The sequence below is a fragment of the Rhinatrema bivittatum genome, chromosome 2, assembly GCF_901001135.1.
Source record: "Rhinatrema bivittatum chromosome 2, aRhiBiv1.1, whole genome shotgun sequence".
Classification (NCBI taxonomy): Eukaryota; Metazoa; Chordata; class Amphibia; order Gymnophiona; family Rhinatrematidae; genus Rhinatrema; species Rhinatrema bivittatum.
In genome coordinates this window covers 120,362,262-120,377,315 of record NC_042616.1, presented here as the reverse complement: position 1 = coordinate 120,377,315, position 15,054 = coordinate 120,362,262, and the positions used below count along the sequence as shown (strand labels likewise).

Here is a 15,054-nt window from a genome sequence, read left to right as displayed (position 1 = left end):
AAACTCCAGCGTGGAGCTGCCCAGGAAGTGCTCTGCCAAAGCTCGGGTCGCAGCAGAGAGGTGGGGGTGAAAATAAAGAGATGCTGCTTCCACTTGTGCCACGCGCCCCCCCCCCCCTCCCTCTTCAGTCTCCCAAGGAGAAAGAGGACTGCCACAGTAAGGATTGGATTTTGCATCTCTTCCCGTGGCTGCAGAACCACAGAAGACTGGGGACACGGACTCTGCAGACCAAAGGATCCTGTGCCTCTGCTGGGAGAGTCAATTGCATGCACTTTATTTTGTAGTTGGACAACCTACAAGCATCTGCCTGGTTAGACCAAAATATTAAGGCCTTCACAAAGAAAGTACTGCTCTAAAGGTTCAAACTCCTGTCATGTTTCTGTACAGAGGATTACACTCACCCTGTAGTTTGCTAAAAATACTGAAGGAATAATCATTTTAAAACCCTCCGTGGTAGCACTGCCACCCCTCTTCTCAAATTTACAAATCTGAATAAGTCAAATGAAATTGCAAACCACAATAAGCCAGAGAAACTGTTAAGAAATAAAAGTATGAAGAATTTAAGAACAAAAATCAGGAAGGAGGAGGAAAGAGATTAATACTAGAAAAAACAAAGCCCAGTGGCTCAGCCATTAACTCGCACTGCTGCCCAGCAAAAAAAAAAAAAAAACAGGGACTTGCCTGGTGCTCCTCAGGCTGTCTAGGGATAAGTGCAAAAATAAAACTCAAGAGTCCCCAGGGCCTGTGACGAAAGCCAATTAAGGCAAATATGAAGGCCAACCAAAAGGCAGCACCCAAGGAGCGCCATATGGGGCTGCATTCTGCGTAGCCACAGCAGAGATACTTGCAGGAGCCCAACCTATATATAGAGAAGAGGGGAGGGAACATGAGAAATTGTTTTTAAAAAAAACAACCCACGAAGGGTAAAGAATGGAGTTCATCCAATTTGAATCTCAGATACAAGCAAGATAAGAAAGAAGAAGGGGCTGGAGGGACTCCTTGGAGGAAAAAGGAGAGATAATTTAGTTCCCCTAAGTAACTACCTCAGGTCAGAAAACGCCTCAGTTTTGTTCAATAAAGGAACTACTTCTTTTTTTTTTTTTTGGTTTCTATGAGCTCTGGTTTATTTCAGCCGCAACACAAACTTCCTAAGGTGCACGAGAGACCAGCAGCAGCCGTTCCCTTTTGGGATTTGTAATGAAACTGAATACCTACATTCATGAGTGGAGACGATTGGCTTCTGATAGTGAACGGTTCCCGCATTTTGCTCTCTCTCTCTCTCTTTTTTTTTCCTTCTTGCCCCGTCACTCACTTAACGGGATGACTCCAGACTCCATACTGAACAGTGGGACTTAATTGCTTCCAGAAAAAGCTGATCTCATCAGTGTGGGCAGGAAACTCAAATCGTCCAAGAGCCCCAAAACCCACACTTTTTTTTTTTTTCATTTTAGGTTCTACAGTTTAAAACAAGTTTGCTGGCAAAAAATAAAAAAAAGTTTGTTAACATGTTTAATTACTGCTTATAATACAATTTTGTGCCCGATTACTGCTTTGATTCAAACCATTCTACAGAGCGATTGAAGAGATATGGCCACTTAAGAACATAAGAAAATGCCATACTGGGTCAGACCAAGGGTCCATCAAGCCCAGCATCCTGTTTCAAACAGTGGCCAATCCAGGTCATAAGAACCTGGCAAGTACCCAAAAACTAAGTCTATTCCATGTAACCATTGCTAATGGCAGTGGTTATTCTCTAAGTGAACTGAATAGCAGGTAATGGACTTCTCCTCCAAGAACTTATCCAATCCTTTTTTAAACACAGCTAACTGCACTGACCACATCCCCTGGTAACAAATTCCAGAGTTTAATTGTGCGTTGAGTAAAAAAGAACTTTCTCCGATTAGTTCTAAATGTGCCCCTTGCTAACTTCATGGAGTGCCCCCTAGTCTTTCTACTATCCGAAAGAGTAAATAACCGATTCACATCTACCCGTTCTAGACCTCTCATGATTTTAAACACCTCTATCATATCCCCCCTCAGTCGTCTCTTCTCCAAGCTGAAAAGTCCTAACCTCTTTAGTCTTTCCTCATAGGGGAGCTGTTCCATTCCCCTTATCATTTTGGTCGCCCTTCTCTGTACCTTCTCCATCGCAATTATATCTTTTTTGAGATGCGGCGACCAGAACTGTACACAGTATTCAAGGTGCGGTCTCACCATGGAGCGATACAGAGGCATTATGACATTTTCCGTTTTATTCACCATTCCCTTTCTAATAATTCCCAACATTCTGTTTGCTTTTTTGACTGCCGCAGCACACTGAACCAATGATTTCAATGTGTTATCCACTATGACACCTAGATCTCTTTCTTGGGTTGTAGCACCTAATATGGAACCTAACATTGTGTAATTACAGCATGGGTTATTTTTCCCTATATGCATTACCTTGCACTTATCCACATTAAATTTCATCTGCCATTTGGATGCCCAATTTTCCAGTCTCACAAGGTCTTCCTGCAATTTATCACAATCTGCTTGTGATTTAACTACTCTGAACAATTTTGTGTCATCTGCAAATTTGATTATCTCACTCGTCGTATTTCTTTCCAGATCATTTATAAATATATTGAAAAGTAAGGGTCCCAATACAGATCCCTGAGGCACTCCACTGTCCACTCCCTTCCACTGAGAAAATTGTCCATTTAATCCTACTCTCTGTTTCCTGTCTTTTAGCCAGTTTGCAATCCACGAAAGGACCTCGCCACCTATCCCATGACTTTTTACTTTTCCTAGAAGCCTCTCATGAGGAACTTTGTCAAACGCCTTCTGAAAATCCAAGTATACTATATCTACCGGTTCACCTTTATCCATATGTTTATTAACTTCTTCAAAAAAGTGAAGCAGATTTGTGAGGCAAGACTTGCCTTGGGTAAAGCCATGCTGACTTTGTTCCATTAAACCATGTCTTTCTATATGTTCTGTGATTTTGATGTTTAGAACACTTTCCACTATTTTTCCTGGCACTGAAGTGAGGCTAACCGGTCTGTAGTTTCCCGGATCACTCCTGGAGCCCTTTTTAAATATTGGGGTTACATTTGCTATCCTCCAGTCTTCAGGTACAATGGATGATTTTAATGATAAGTTACAAATTTTTACTAATAGGTCTGAAATTTCATTTTTTTAGTTCCTTCAGAACTCTGGGGTGTATACCATCCGGTCCAGGTGATTTACTACTCTTCAGTTTGTCAATCAGGCCTACCACATCTTCTAGGTTCACCGTGATTTGATTCAGTCCATCTGAATCTTTACCCATGAAAACCTTCTCCATTACGGGTACCTCCCCAACATCCTCTTCAGTAAACACCGAAGCAAAGAAATCATTTAATCTTTCCGCGATGGCCTTATCTTCTCTAAGTGCCCCTTTAACCCCTCGATCATCCAACGGTCCAACTGACTCCCTCACAGGCTTTCTGCTTCGGATATATTTAAAAAAGTTTTTACTGTGAGTTTTTGCCTCTACTGCCAACTTCTTTTCGAATTCTCTCTTAGCCTGTCTTATCAATGTTTTACATTTAACTTGCCAATGTTTATGCTTTATCCTATTTTCTTCTATTGGATCCTTCTTCCAATTTTTGAATGAAGATCTTTTGGCTAGAATAGCTTCTTTCACCTCCCCTTTTAACCATGCTGGTAATCGTTTTGCCTTTTTTCCACCTTTCTTAATGTGTGGAATACATCTGGACTGTGCTTCTAGGATGGTATTTTTTAACAATGACCACGCCTCTTGGACATTTTTTACTTTTGTAGCTGCTCCTTTCAGTTTTTTTCTAACAATTTTTCTCATTTTATCAAAGTTTCCCTTTTGAAAGTTTAGCACGAGAGCTGTGGATTTGCACACTGTTCCTCTTCCAGTCATTAAATCAAATTTGATCATATTATGATCACTATTGCCAAGCGGCCCCACCACCGTTACCTCTCTCACCAAGTCCTGTGCTCCACTGAGAATTAGATCTAAAATTGCTCCCTCTCTCGTCGGTTCCTGAACCAATTGCTCCATAAAGCTATCATTTATTCCATCCAGGAACGTTATCTCTCTAGCGTGACCCGATGATACATTTACCCAGTAAATATTGGGGTAATTGAAGTCTCCCTTTATTACTGCACTACCAATTTGGTTAGCTTCCCTAATTTCTCTTACCATTTCACTGTCCGTCTCACCATCTTGACCAGGTGGGCGGTAGTATACCCCTATCACTATAGTCTTCCCCAACACACAAGGGATTTCTACCCATAAAGATTCAATTTTGTATTTAGTCTCATGCAGGATGTTTATCCTGTTGGACTCTATGCCATCCCGGACATAAAGTGCCACACCTCCTCCCGGGTGCTCCTCTCTGTCACTGCGATATAATTTGTACCCCGGTATATTTGTACACCCCAGAACTGAAAACCTCAAAGCGAACACTGAGACAGACTGAGAAACAGTGGAGACGAACCCCCACTTCAAACCTGAAAGACAAATACAGAACACTACTACACAACTATACAACTGACCTTAACACAGCAAAGCGTAATTTCCACACATCAAGAATTCACGATTACCAATTTAACCCAAGGACCCTCTTCGCCTATGTCAAAGACCTTACCAACCCCATCCAAAATGACAATACGCCAAACTCCAGCAACATCTCCAGTGAAAAAACTAGCACAATTCTTCAAGGATAAAGTCAACAACATCATTGCCAAGATTCCGCAAACCCACAATGACTTAATTGACACCCCCCCTCCTATCCACTCATGGTCACAATTCACTCCCGTTGCTACCACAGAAATTGAACCTATCATCAGAAAAACCAACCCTGCATCCCACTCCTTAGACCCCATCCCCATCAAAACCCTAAAACTCATCAGAGAGATTATTGTCAAACCAATAACCTACATCATCAACCTATCCCTAGAACAAGGAATCTTCCCAGAAAAACTCAAAAAACGCCATCATCAAACCAATCATCAAAAAGCCTCAACTCGACAAATCCGACCCAGCAAACTACAGACCAGTCTCCAACCTCCCATTCCTAGCAAAAATCATCGAAAAAACAGTCAACAATCAACTCACAGACCACCTTGAAACCTTTAATGTTCTTCAGCCTGCACAACATGGTTTCAGAAAACTCTTCAGCACTGAAACCCTCCTCCTCTCCCTCACCGATACCATCCTCAAAGGCCGCGACAAAGGCAAATCGTTCCTCCTGATACTTCTTGATATATCAGCCGCCTTCGACACCATCAATCACAGAACACTCCTCACCAGACTTAAAGAAATTGGTCTCCAAGACACCACAATCAAGTGGTTCAAATCCTACCTCTCAAACAGATCTTACATCGTCAAGATGAACTCATCTGAATCCTCACAAGTGCCCCTCACTCATGGAGTCCCACAAGGTTCTTCCCTATCATCAACCCTCTTCAACATATATCTCATCCCACTATGCAAATACCTATCAGAGGCAAACCTCACCTACTTTGTCTATGCAGACGACATACAAATATTACTCCCCATAAACAACTCCATTCAACTCACTATGGAAAAATGGAACAAACTCAGCTCAAACTTATCCCATTTACTATCTCAATTATCACTATGTCTCAACCAAGCCAAAACAGAAATCATTCACATCCACGATGACCATCCCTCCTATCCACTCATGTGCACCCCCTCTGACCACCCAGGAAACTCAAACAACCCGGGAGTGCCACAAATCTCACAAACCTCACTCACGCCGTCCACAAGAAACCTAGGCGTAACAATTGACAGCCAACTCAACTTTAAACGACACATCTCCAATACAATCAAAGATGGATTCTTCAAACTGCAGACACTAAAAAAACTCAAACCCCTTCTCCAAGAGCACGATTTCAGAACAGTCCTCCAATCAATTATCTTGTCAAGACTCGACTACTGCAACTCCCTCCTCCTCGGACTACCAGAAATACACATCAAACCCCTCCAAGTTCTACAGAACGCTGCCGCCAGAATCATCTCTAACAACAAAAAATCCCCTCACATCACACCCACGCTCAAAGAACTCCACTGGCTACCCATTACACAAAGAATCCAGTATAAAACCCTCACCCTCATGCACAAAAAAATAAACAACAACAAAATGGACTGGCTAAACAACGGAATACAACCTTACCCCACTCAAAGAACTCTCAGATCCACCAACACTGGACTCCTAGCCGTCCCCAATCTCAAAGCTGCACACCTCAACGTCACCCGCAAACGAGCCATAACAATAGCGGGCCCCACCTTATGGAACACCCTCCCCACCTGTCTCAGAAACGAACCTTCACTGCAAGTCTTCAAAAAACACCTCAAAACATGGCTATTTTTAAAAGCTTTCCCACCCGACACATAACCCGCCCAATCGCACCATCCACTCCATGCCCCCTCCACAAGCATCTCGCCCCACACCTTTCCCTCCCTACACAAGCATCTCCCACCACCCTTTCCCTCCCTATCACTACCTTCCTCCCACACATCCCTTCCTCTCCCCTCCCCCCTCTACACTCCCTGCTCTCCTTACCATAATTTATCCTCATCAACAAGCCATTTATGTACATATGTTATATACTATAGTCTAATGTTCCATGTACTCCTGTTAGTTCTGTTACAACTTGTTATATTTATTACCATGTTATAATGTAAAATATTCTTGTTATATTTATTACCATGTTATAATGTAAAATATTCTTATATCTATTTAATACCATGTTATAATGTAAAATAGGGCTGTTACCACCCTATTCCTTTAGTTATCTGGAAACCGATGTGATATCTCGATCGAATGTCGGTATACAAAAGAAATAAATAAATAAATAAATAAATATAGCACTGTCCCATTGGTTATCCTCTTTCCATCATGTCTCTGAGATGCCAATTAAGTCTATGCCATCATTTACTGCTATACATTCTAATTCTCCCATCTTACTTCTTAGACTTCTGGCATTAGCATACAAACATTTAAAAGTTTGTTTTTTGTTTGTATTATCACTCTGCTTTTTAATTGATAGGGATAAGTGAATTTTTTAGCTCAGGTGAGTTTTTAGTTACAGGCACTTGGACTACTTTTCTAATTATTGGAACCTCACTGTCGGGATGCCCTAATTCTAATGCATCATTAGTATCCTTTAAAGATACCTCTCTCCGAACCATGCGCTGCTGAGCGACTGTCGGCTTTCCCCTTTGTTCTAGTTTAAAAGCTGCTCTATCTCCTTATTTACAATCGGCGCTATTTATCATCTGCAGAAAGATTAAAGTTGAATCAAATAAGTTACCTGCCCATAAATGCTAGTGCCGCATAAATCTATATAAATAAAAATGTAAATGTTCGTTTGTTCCAAATCTTAAATCTCCGAAAGTTCTTCACTGATTGCTTTGAAATTTTGACACAACGTTGCATTATATACTTATATTATATAGATGTCACACCCGTGACAGGTAAAAACATGCATTTTTGCAAAAACAGCGCCATCTGTTGGATGTAAAAGCAACACACGCTATCTACAATATAAATGGGCTCTGACCGACGGACCGCAAATGCGCAGTAGAGAGCAGCTTTACTGCGTATGTGCGGACCATAGAGCTCTGCGCTACCTGCTGGGTGTCACAGAGGGGAGGAGAAAAGGGCAGACGAGTCGCCGCTCCGAGAAACGGCTTAGCCCATTCCTCCACCGCTGGGGAAGGGGGGAGGGAGTAGGGACTGCCGGACAGTTACACACAGGAGGAGGAAAGGGAAGAAGAGTCGCCGAGCCAGTCCGTCCACTGCCGGGGAAGGGGGGGAGGGCGTTGGGACGGCCGGAGCAGAGCTAATGCGCATTGTGAAATTAAACCAGACTGAGCCACGGCAACGCGTGGCCGGGTACAGCTAGTATTAAATAAAATAAAAAATAAAAATCTGTGTCCTCAGAGCACAAGTGTCAATACAGTTACATTTAAATCTACTTATTAATGTTAGTGTGCACAACAGTTCGATTTCCTGAGTAAAAAGAATTTTGATAAAAGATAAACAGAAAATAAAATCTCCTTAGATGTAAATCCACCCAAATCATGAGCACCTTTGTTTTCAATGTCCAAATTCAAGTCCCAGGTGTGTTTCACTTCCAGCGTGCCACGGATTCTATGTTAATCTGTGGCATTTCTTATCCTTTTTTGCTATATGTGCTTGCTTCAGTCTTTTCTCTTTCCTACACAGTTTTAAACAGGCTGACACCCTACAGATACAAAACTATTTCACTTATGTTTCCTTGGTGCTAGGGCGCGCAAATCCCATCATAAAATAAATCATCTTGGCTTCATCTACCTTATAAATGGGCTCTGACCGACGGCCCGCAAATGCGCAGTAGAGAGCAGCTCTACCGCGCATGTGCGGGCTAGCACGTTGGTCAGAGCCGTGCGTGCCCGAAACAAAAAACATGGCGGTGGGGCCGCAGGAGCGGCGGCGGCCGCGAAGCAGGAGCGGGAGGAGGAACAGAGGCGCCGCGCGCGAGTGACACCCCCCTCCGAGATCTGTCGGCAGGAGAAGCAGCGCCGCCGCGCGCGAGTGACACCCCCCCCCCCCCGAGATCTGCCGGCAGGAGCGGCAGGAGAAGCAGCGCCGCGCGCGCGGGAGTGACACCCCCCCCCGAGATCTGCCGGCAGGAGCGGGAGGAGAAGGTGGTGAGAGGGAAGGTGAGAGAGAGAGAGAGGGGGAGGTGACAGAGGGAGGTGAGAGGGAGGGAGGGAGGTGTGAGAGAGAGGGAGGTGAGAGAGAGGGGAAGGGAGGTGAGGGAGTGAGAGTGAAGGAGGAGGGAGAATGAGGGGGAGGGAGTGGGAAGGAAACGGACCGAGCCCGTTGTTACGGGCTTAACGGCTAGTTAGGCTATATTTTAACATGCACATGGCAACAGCCATGTACATTATTACAAAATAGTGTACAAAATAAATATGTTATGTCGACTGAAATATTACACTGTATATGAAAAGCAGGTAACAGGATCTCCGATTTCTGATTGATTACCGAATATTAACCAAGCAATAGGCCAGGGTTCAACATTTCAGTCACCTTTCACCGGGTCAGTGTGGTTAGAATTCGTCATCTCTTCCCTACAAGCCAAACACTGATGATAATTTATAATGCTCCTTTCCCACAATTTATCTCTTGCATGGAAAGACCAAATTAAAGACAACCTACTTATTGCTGAAATAGCTTGCCATCCAAATGAGGAAATCTTACATGGGGTTTCCTTTAGAATTACACAGCTTTGTGAATTTAAAGATATAAGAGCCATGAAATTTCAAACAAACAAGCCTGTTATATAGTGAAATTCTTGCTTAAGATAAGTACTGTACCAAACGGTTATACAGACTGCCAATTCATCCCAACATCATAAGAAACTAGTTACTTCACAAAAGAATGTGTGGATATGAATTAAAGAAAAAAAAAATACTTCCACACCAGTCAACTCCTGAGCACTAATAATGCTTGGTGAGATTAATGCTCCCTGCAGTTCTCATCACTCTGTACTCACTCTGTCTTTGTCATCAACCACATCACAAAGGACATCGTCGAGGTCTAGGATACCGCCATCGCCATGCTCCAAACGATGCACTTGCACCCAATAATCAGGATCCTGTAAAGAAAGAAAGCAGGTCGGTCAAGCGCTTTACCATGTACAAGTCACTCCAGAATACTTTAAAGGAAAGAGAGTGACGAGCTTGAAGTTTTTAGTAACTTTAGAAAATGCAAAATAACCACTGTGTTAATATGAAACAGACGCTGTGTGTATATTACGGCTGGATTCAAATTAGACACTATTCGTAAGGACGTTACATCACCAGGGAACTGCATTCCAGCCTATGAAAGAAAAGCCTACAGCATACGCCAAGACTTGGTTGTTTAATCAAGCATTCTCCTAATCCCAATAACTATTCTGATCTTTTCAATATTCGACCTCAGGCCCAACTCATTCAATTCCGAACATATATTCTCCTAAATTATTTTGTTGTTTAAATTGTACTCTCCTTACTCCGTTGAAGTTATTTATTGTTCTCATTAAGTTATTTTATTTTATTTTTCCAAGTTAAATCTTCCCTGTTCTCTGTAAGACATTATTCTACATTCTGTCAATTTTATTGTTACAATGTAAACCGAATTGATTAGTAACTTTGTTGCTAGAACTTCGGTATATAAAACTGTTAAATAAAAATAAATAAAAATAAATACGCCATGATTAAGGCGAGGTTGGATTCCGGCTCACTCTTCTACATAAAGCACAAATCTTGGTTGCAACCCTAAAATACCTTATTTTTTCAAGAGAGCTGCACACTTGTTTGAGCAAATGAAACATCATTACTTGAGTTTTCCATTTCACATATAACACATTTTCATTTAGTTCTTGCTTATCAAGGCTGTTACGGTTATGTTTGGTCCAGCTGTCATTCCAGAGCACAAGCTGACCTGGTACTCAAAATAAAGGCAGGTGTGGTGTTAACCAATCAAGCAATTTTTTTTTTCAGTTTTAACGTCCCCTGCTGATTTTAATAGTCCAACAATATATCCCATCCACCAGACACTTTAGATATATCATGGAACAAACAACTCACTTCCTAAATATTCAGATATGTACAATGTTTCATGGAGAAAAAAAAAGTCACATAAAACCATTTATTGGTTAAGTTACCAAGACAAAATCCAGTTGTGCCAACCATCAGATTCCTACTAAAACTGTTTTCCAAATTCTCTTTCCTTAATGGAAAGCTGCAGCTGCTGTACTTTGATGTATCACTCTGCTTTATCCAGTTTTCCCTCCTACTTACTGTACACCCTAAATGTAGCTCGCCTTGAGCTACCAATGAAAAGGCGTGAGCTAAATACCAATATATTGGGTTTCCAGCTCAATACAGAACCAGGGCTAGAATCTAGCACCAAAAGACTTCATTCACAACTACCAGGGGGGTTTTCCCCACTATTACATTCCCCCTCCTAAATTTAGCCTGGTCATTGCAACAACTAGGCCGACCCTAGAGGGAAACGGAGGCATGGGTGCAAATTGGGGTCACTCTCCGGGTCTCCAGGGGAACCTCAGAAATCTATGGATGCAGGGCCAGCTGAACTGACCCATGCAGGCAGGAAGAAGAGGTGACATCTGTCTTAAGAGATAAGGACACACAAAGGAAGAGGTCACATCACTGGCAGTGAGTTAGTCCATGCGGAGAACAAGACGTGATGGGCTATATAGAGAAAGAGGCAGTGTTATCAGCCCTCATGGGCCAGGAGGAGGAACCAGTCACAACCTAAAAGAGGTCACTGGGAAAGTTAGAGGGAGGGAGAAAAAGAGGCGCATGGTGGGGCCAGAAAGAGCATGCTGGGATTGAGGGCAGGGAAATATCCTATGGTCATTTCATTTATTCATTTTTTTTAAACCTGTCCCTTGGCAAAAATCAAGAAAAGTGTACAAAATGATTAATATGCACCACATTTAAAGAACAATGAGACAACACACAACCATAGACCACATATACCTGTCCCAACCCCACAAAATCCCCTTTACCCCCTACTAAAAATATTCAACCTCCAGCAATTAATGCTCTCCGACGAGCCTGTCCTGGCAGAGGGAGGTTGGGTAGGAATGGGAAGTGACAGAGAGAGGACTGTGTCAGGGATAATGGGTGCATGTGAGGAGGAAGAAAGTTCATGCACATTCCCCACCCATCTTGCCTTGGGAGAGTAGGGAGAAACTGACAGGGGCATGGCTGCTGGGCTGGATGGGGAGGAAGGACAAGTGAGAGAAAATGGGATTCTGGGTAGGAGGGCCTGCATCAGCTGATTCACCACAGACCCCATGCCTCCTTAGTGGCAAACCTGGCAACACCAGTCCTCAGTTGAGGGCCCCATACCAAGGCTCCTTCTGAAAACCTTGCAATAGGCCCTATTGTATCATCTGGAAATCTGATCAAGTCACTCACTGTTTCCATTTCCAGGTCATTTATAAATTTGTTAAAAAGCAGTGGTCCCAGAACACACCACTATTCACCTTTCTCCACTGAAAAAAAAAGCAACCATTTAGCTCTACTCTCTTGTTTTCTATCATTTAAGCAGTTCACAATCCACAATATGACATCGCCTCCTATCCCATGACTTTTTCATTTGCTCAGAAGTCTCATGAGGGACTTTGTCAAATGCTTTTTGGAAATCTAGATACATTATATCAACTGGCTCACCTTTACCCACAAATTTATTTACAACGTCAAAAAAATATAGCAGATTGGCGAAACAAAACTTCCCTTGGCTAAATCCATGTTGGCTTTGTCCCATTAAATTAAGACTGTCTATATGTTCAGTAGTTTATAGGGTCATTTATCAAATTGCGTTACAGCGTTTTCGCATGCGTTAACTACTTGAATATGCAAGATACACATTTCAAACAAAGTTTAAGATCATTGTTTTGAAAGGAGTTCTCCTGCATGACTCCCAGTCCAGAAGTATCACTGCAATGACTGGACTAATCATACACTAAAGGCAGATTCATAAAAACTAAAACAAGTATACGTTCCAAGGTAGACATAAAAAGAGATAAACACTAAATTTCAGAACCACAAACAAAATAATTCATTCATCAGCATATATAAAAGTCAGGCTCACTGAACCACTGGCAGCTAAGTTTCAATGCAAAAAAAGAATAGTATCAAACATTTCATATGTAGAAATCCAAGGGAGCAGAACATGACAGCGAATGAGGCACTGACATATTTCAAACAGGAGAGAGATCTCCAAGTGATCAAATCCAACAATCTCAAAGTTACAGAATAGCAAGATGGTAGCCAAAACCAGAGAAATGTGGAGGTTCATAGATATAATCAGTAGGGAAAAAAAAAAAAAAAAGGAGGTGAAAGCACCTCTACACAAGTCACTGTGAGATTTCCAGTGTCCAAGTCTGGAGGCTATACCTTCAAAAGGATATAGACAGAATGGAAGCAGTGCAGAGTCTGCACCTAAGGACCTAAATATGTACACTAGGAGGGAGATAAAATAGATTATTATAGCTACATTCAAATCACAAAAGTATAAATAAATAATGCAAAAGAAACCAGTGTTTTTAGCAAAAAATATATTCTAGATCAAAAGGGATCAGATTCTGCAGACCGGAAAAACCAAGGAAAAACACAAAAGGCTGGCTTCCTATGGTTCCCATTGAAAAGGTGGCTTGACCATAAGCTTCTCTCTCCCTTCCTCCCCCAGACTGCACATACCTTGGATCTCCTGCACAGACCTCTCTCCCCCAACCACCTCCCACAACTGATTCCTGCCTGCTTGCATCCCTCTCTGCAGTTGGAAGGAGAGTGTTCTTATTTGCATCTGTTTCCTCTGCTGGCTGGCATCCTCAAACAGTATGGGGGTCTTGTATTCCTATGGGACCTGTCAGACCTACAGTTCAAACAATGAGATTGAAATTAGCTGGTACAGAAGACTGACACAGAAGACTGACTCTTCCTGTCAATCAGGAGAGGCAAGGATGCAACCGGGCAGGCCCAGGAAGCAATCTGAGGTAGCAGCAGGCAGAGGAAAGATGACACTATTAGGGAAGATAGAGGAAAGGAGGCAAACAATGCCCACTTCCAACATTTGATAAAATTGAGTTCCTAAGTGGGTACATGCAGGAATAACATTAGAAAATATTTCTTCCGAGGTTTGGGGGATGCCTTGAACATTCTCTCACTTGAAATGCTGTTTACAGCACAATTCTCTTTATTACAAAAAAAAAAAAAAAAAAGTGGATCAATTGGAGGAAAGGACTTCCTAGTTAGGAGATAATGCAACACTACTACAGGACAAAATCAAAAAAGTTGCCTAACTGAAAAGGGATTTGAAAGATCCAAACAGAGAAGCAATGTCAAAATGTGGAAGATTCCGGAAAGAATGGCATGTGATCACCCAGAGAAATCTATAGAGATATTTCTTCCAAAGCTACTGGAAATTCAGTTTATGAAGGACCTTGAGATTGAAAGAGCGCATCATGAGCATTCTTCTCCAAAAATGCCTGAGGATAATGAAGATTCATAGCTTAAGATACACTCTATTAGAAATCGAAAAAAAGTATTCAGATATGGGAATCTGAACTGTGGGAAGATAAGAACATTTTGATTTTCACATATCTATATAAATTCATGGCATAAAAGGAGAAGTTTCTGGCAATGCAAGAAATATGAAATCAAAGTTCAAATTATTCTATCCAGCATGGAAGAAAACATTTGAGGAACCTGAAGAAACTACAAGGTTATATTGATCCTCTTTCAAAAAAACAAAACAGACCCAATGGTTCATATCTGCAAGGGACACATTAAAAATATTAACTAGGACAAGACCATGAGTTTTATATGCTGTGCACCTGGATAAGCAACTACATGCTGATTTTTTTTATTTGAACATATGAATATAAGAAGTTGCCATACTGGATCAGACAGAGACCAACCTAGGATACAAGTACCTGGCAAATACTCAAACAGTAAATAAACTCCATGCTACTAATGCAAACAATAAGGAATGGCTATTTCTTAAGTCGATTTGATTAAATAGTAGTTAATGGACTTCTCCAGGAACTTATCCAAACATTTTTTTAAACCCAACCATGCTAACAGCCTTAACCACATTCTCTGGGAATGAATTCCAGAGCTTAATTGTGCATTGTGTGAAAAAACATTTTCTCTAATTTGTTTTAAATGTGCTACTTAACTTCATGGAATGCCCCCTAGTCCTTGTATTTTTTGAAAGAGTAAATAACCAATTCACATTTACTTGTTCTAATCCTCTCATGATTCTATAGAGCTCTATCATGTCCCCTGCTCAGCTGTCATTTCTCCAAGCTGAACAGGCCTAAGATCTTTAGCCTTTTTTCTTACATCCCCTTTATAATTGTGGTCACCCTTCTCTGAACTTTTTCCAGTGGGGTTATATCTTTTTTGAGATTATGGCGACCAGATCTGCACATAGTACTCAAAGTGCGGTCTCACCATGGAGC

At 41.7% G+C, this 15,054-nt stretch overlaps 1 protein-coding gene across 1 annotated transcript in view; it reads right to left on the bottom strand.

Annotated features, from left to right (window-relative positions):
• PARD3 (par-3 family cell polarity regulator) overlaps positions 1-15,054 on the bottom strand; it is a 1,467,145-nt gene that overhangs the window by 1,297,190 nt on the left and 154,901 nt on the right. The window contains 1 exon segment of the mRNA XM_029588581.1: positions 9,568-9,669. Coding sequence (XP_029444441.1) covers positions 9,568-9,669 — 102 coding nt within the window.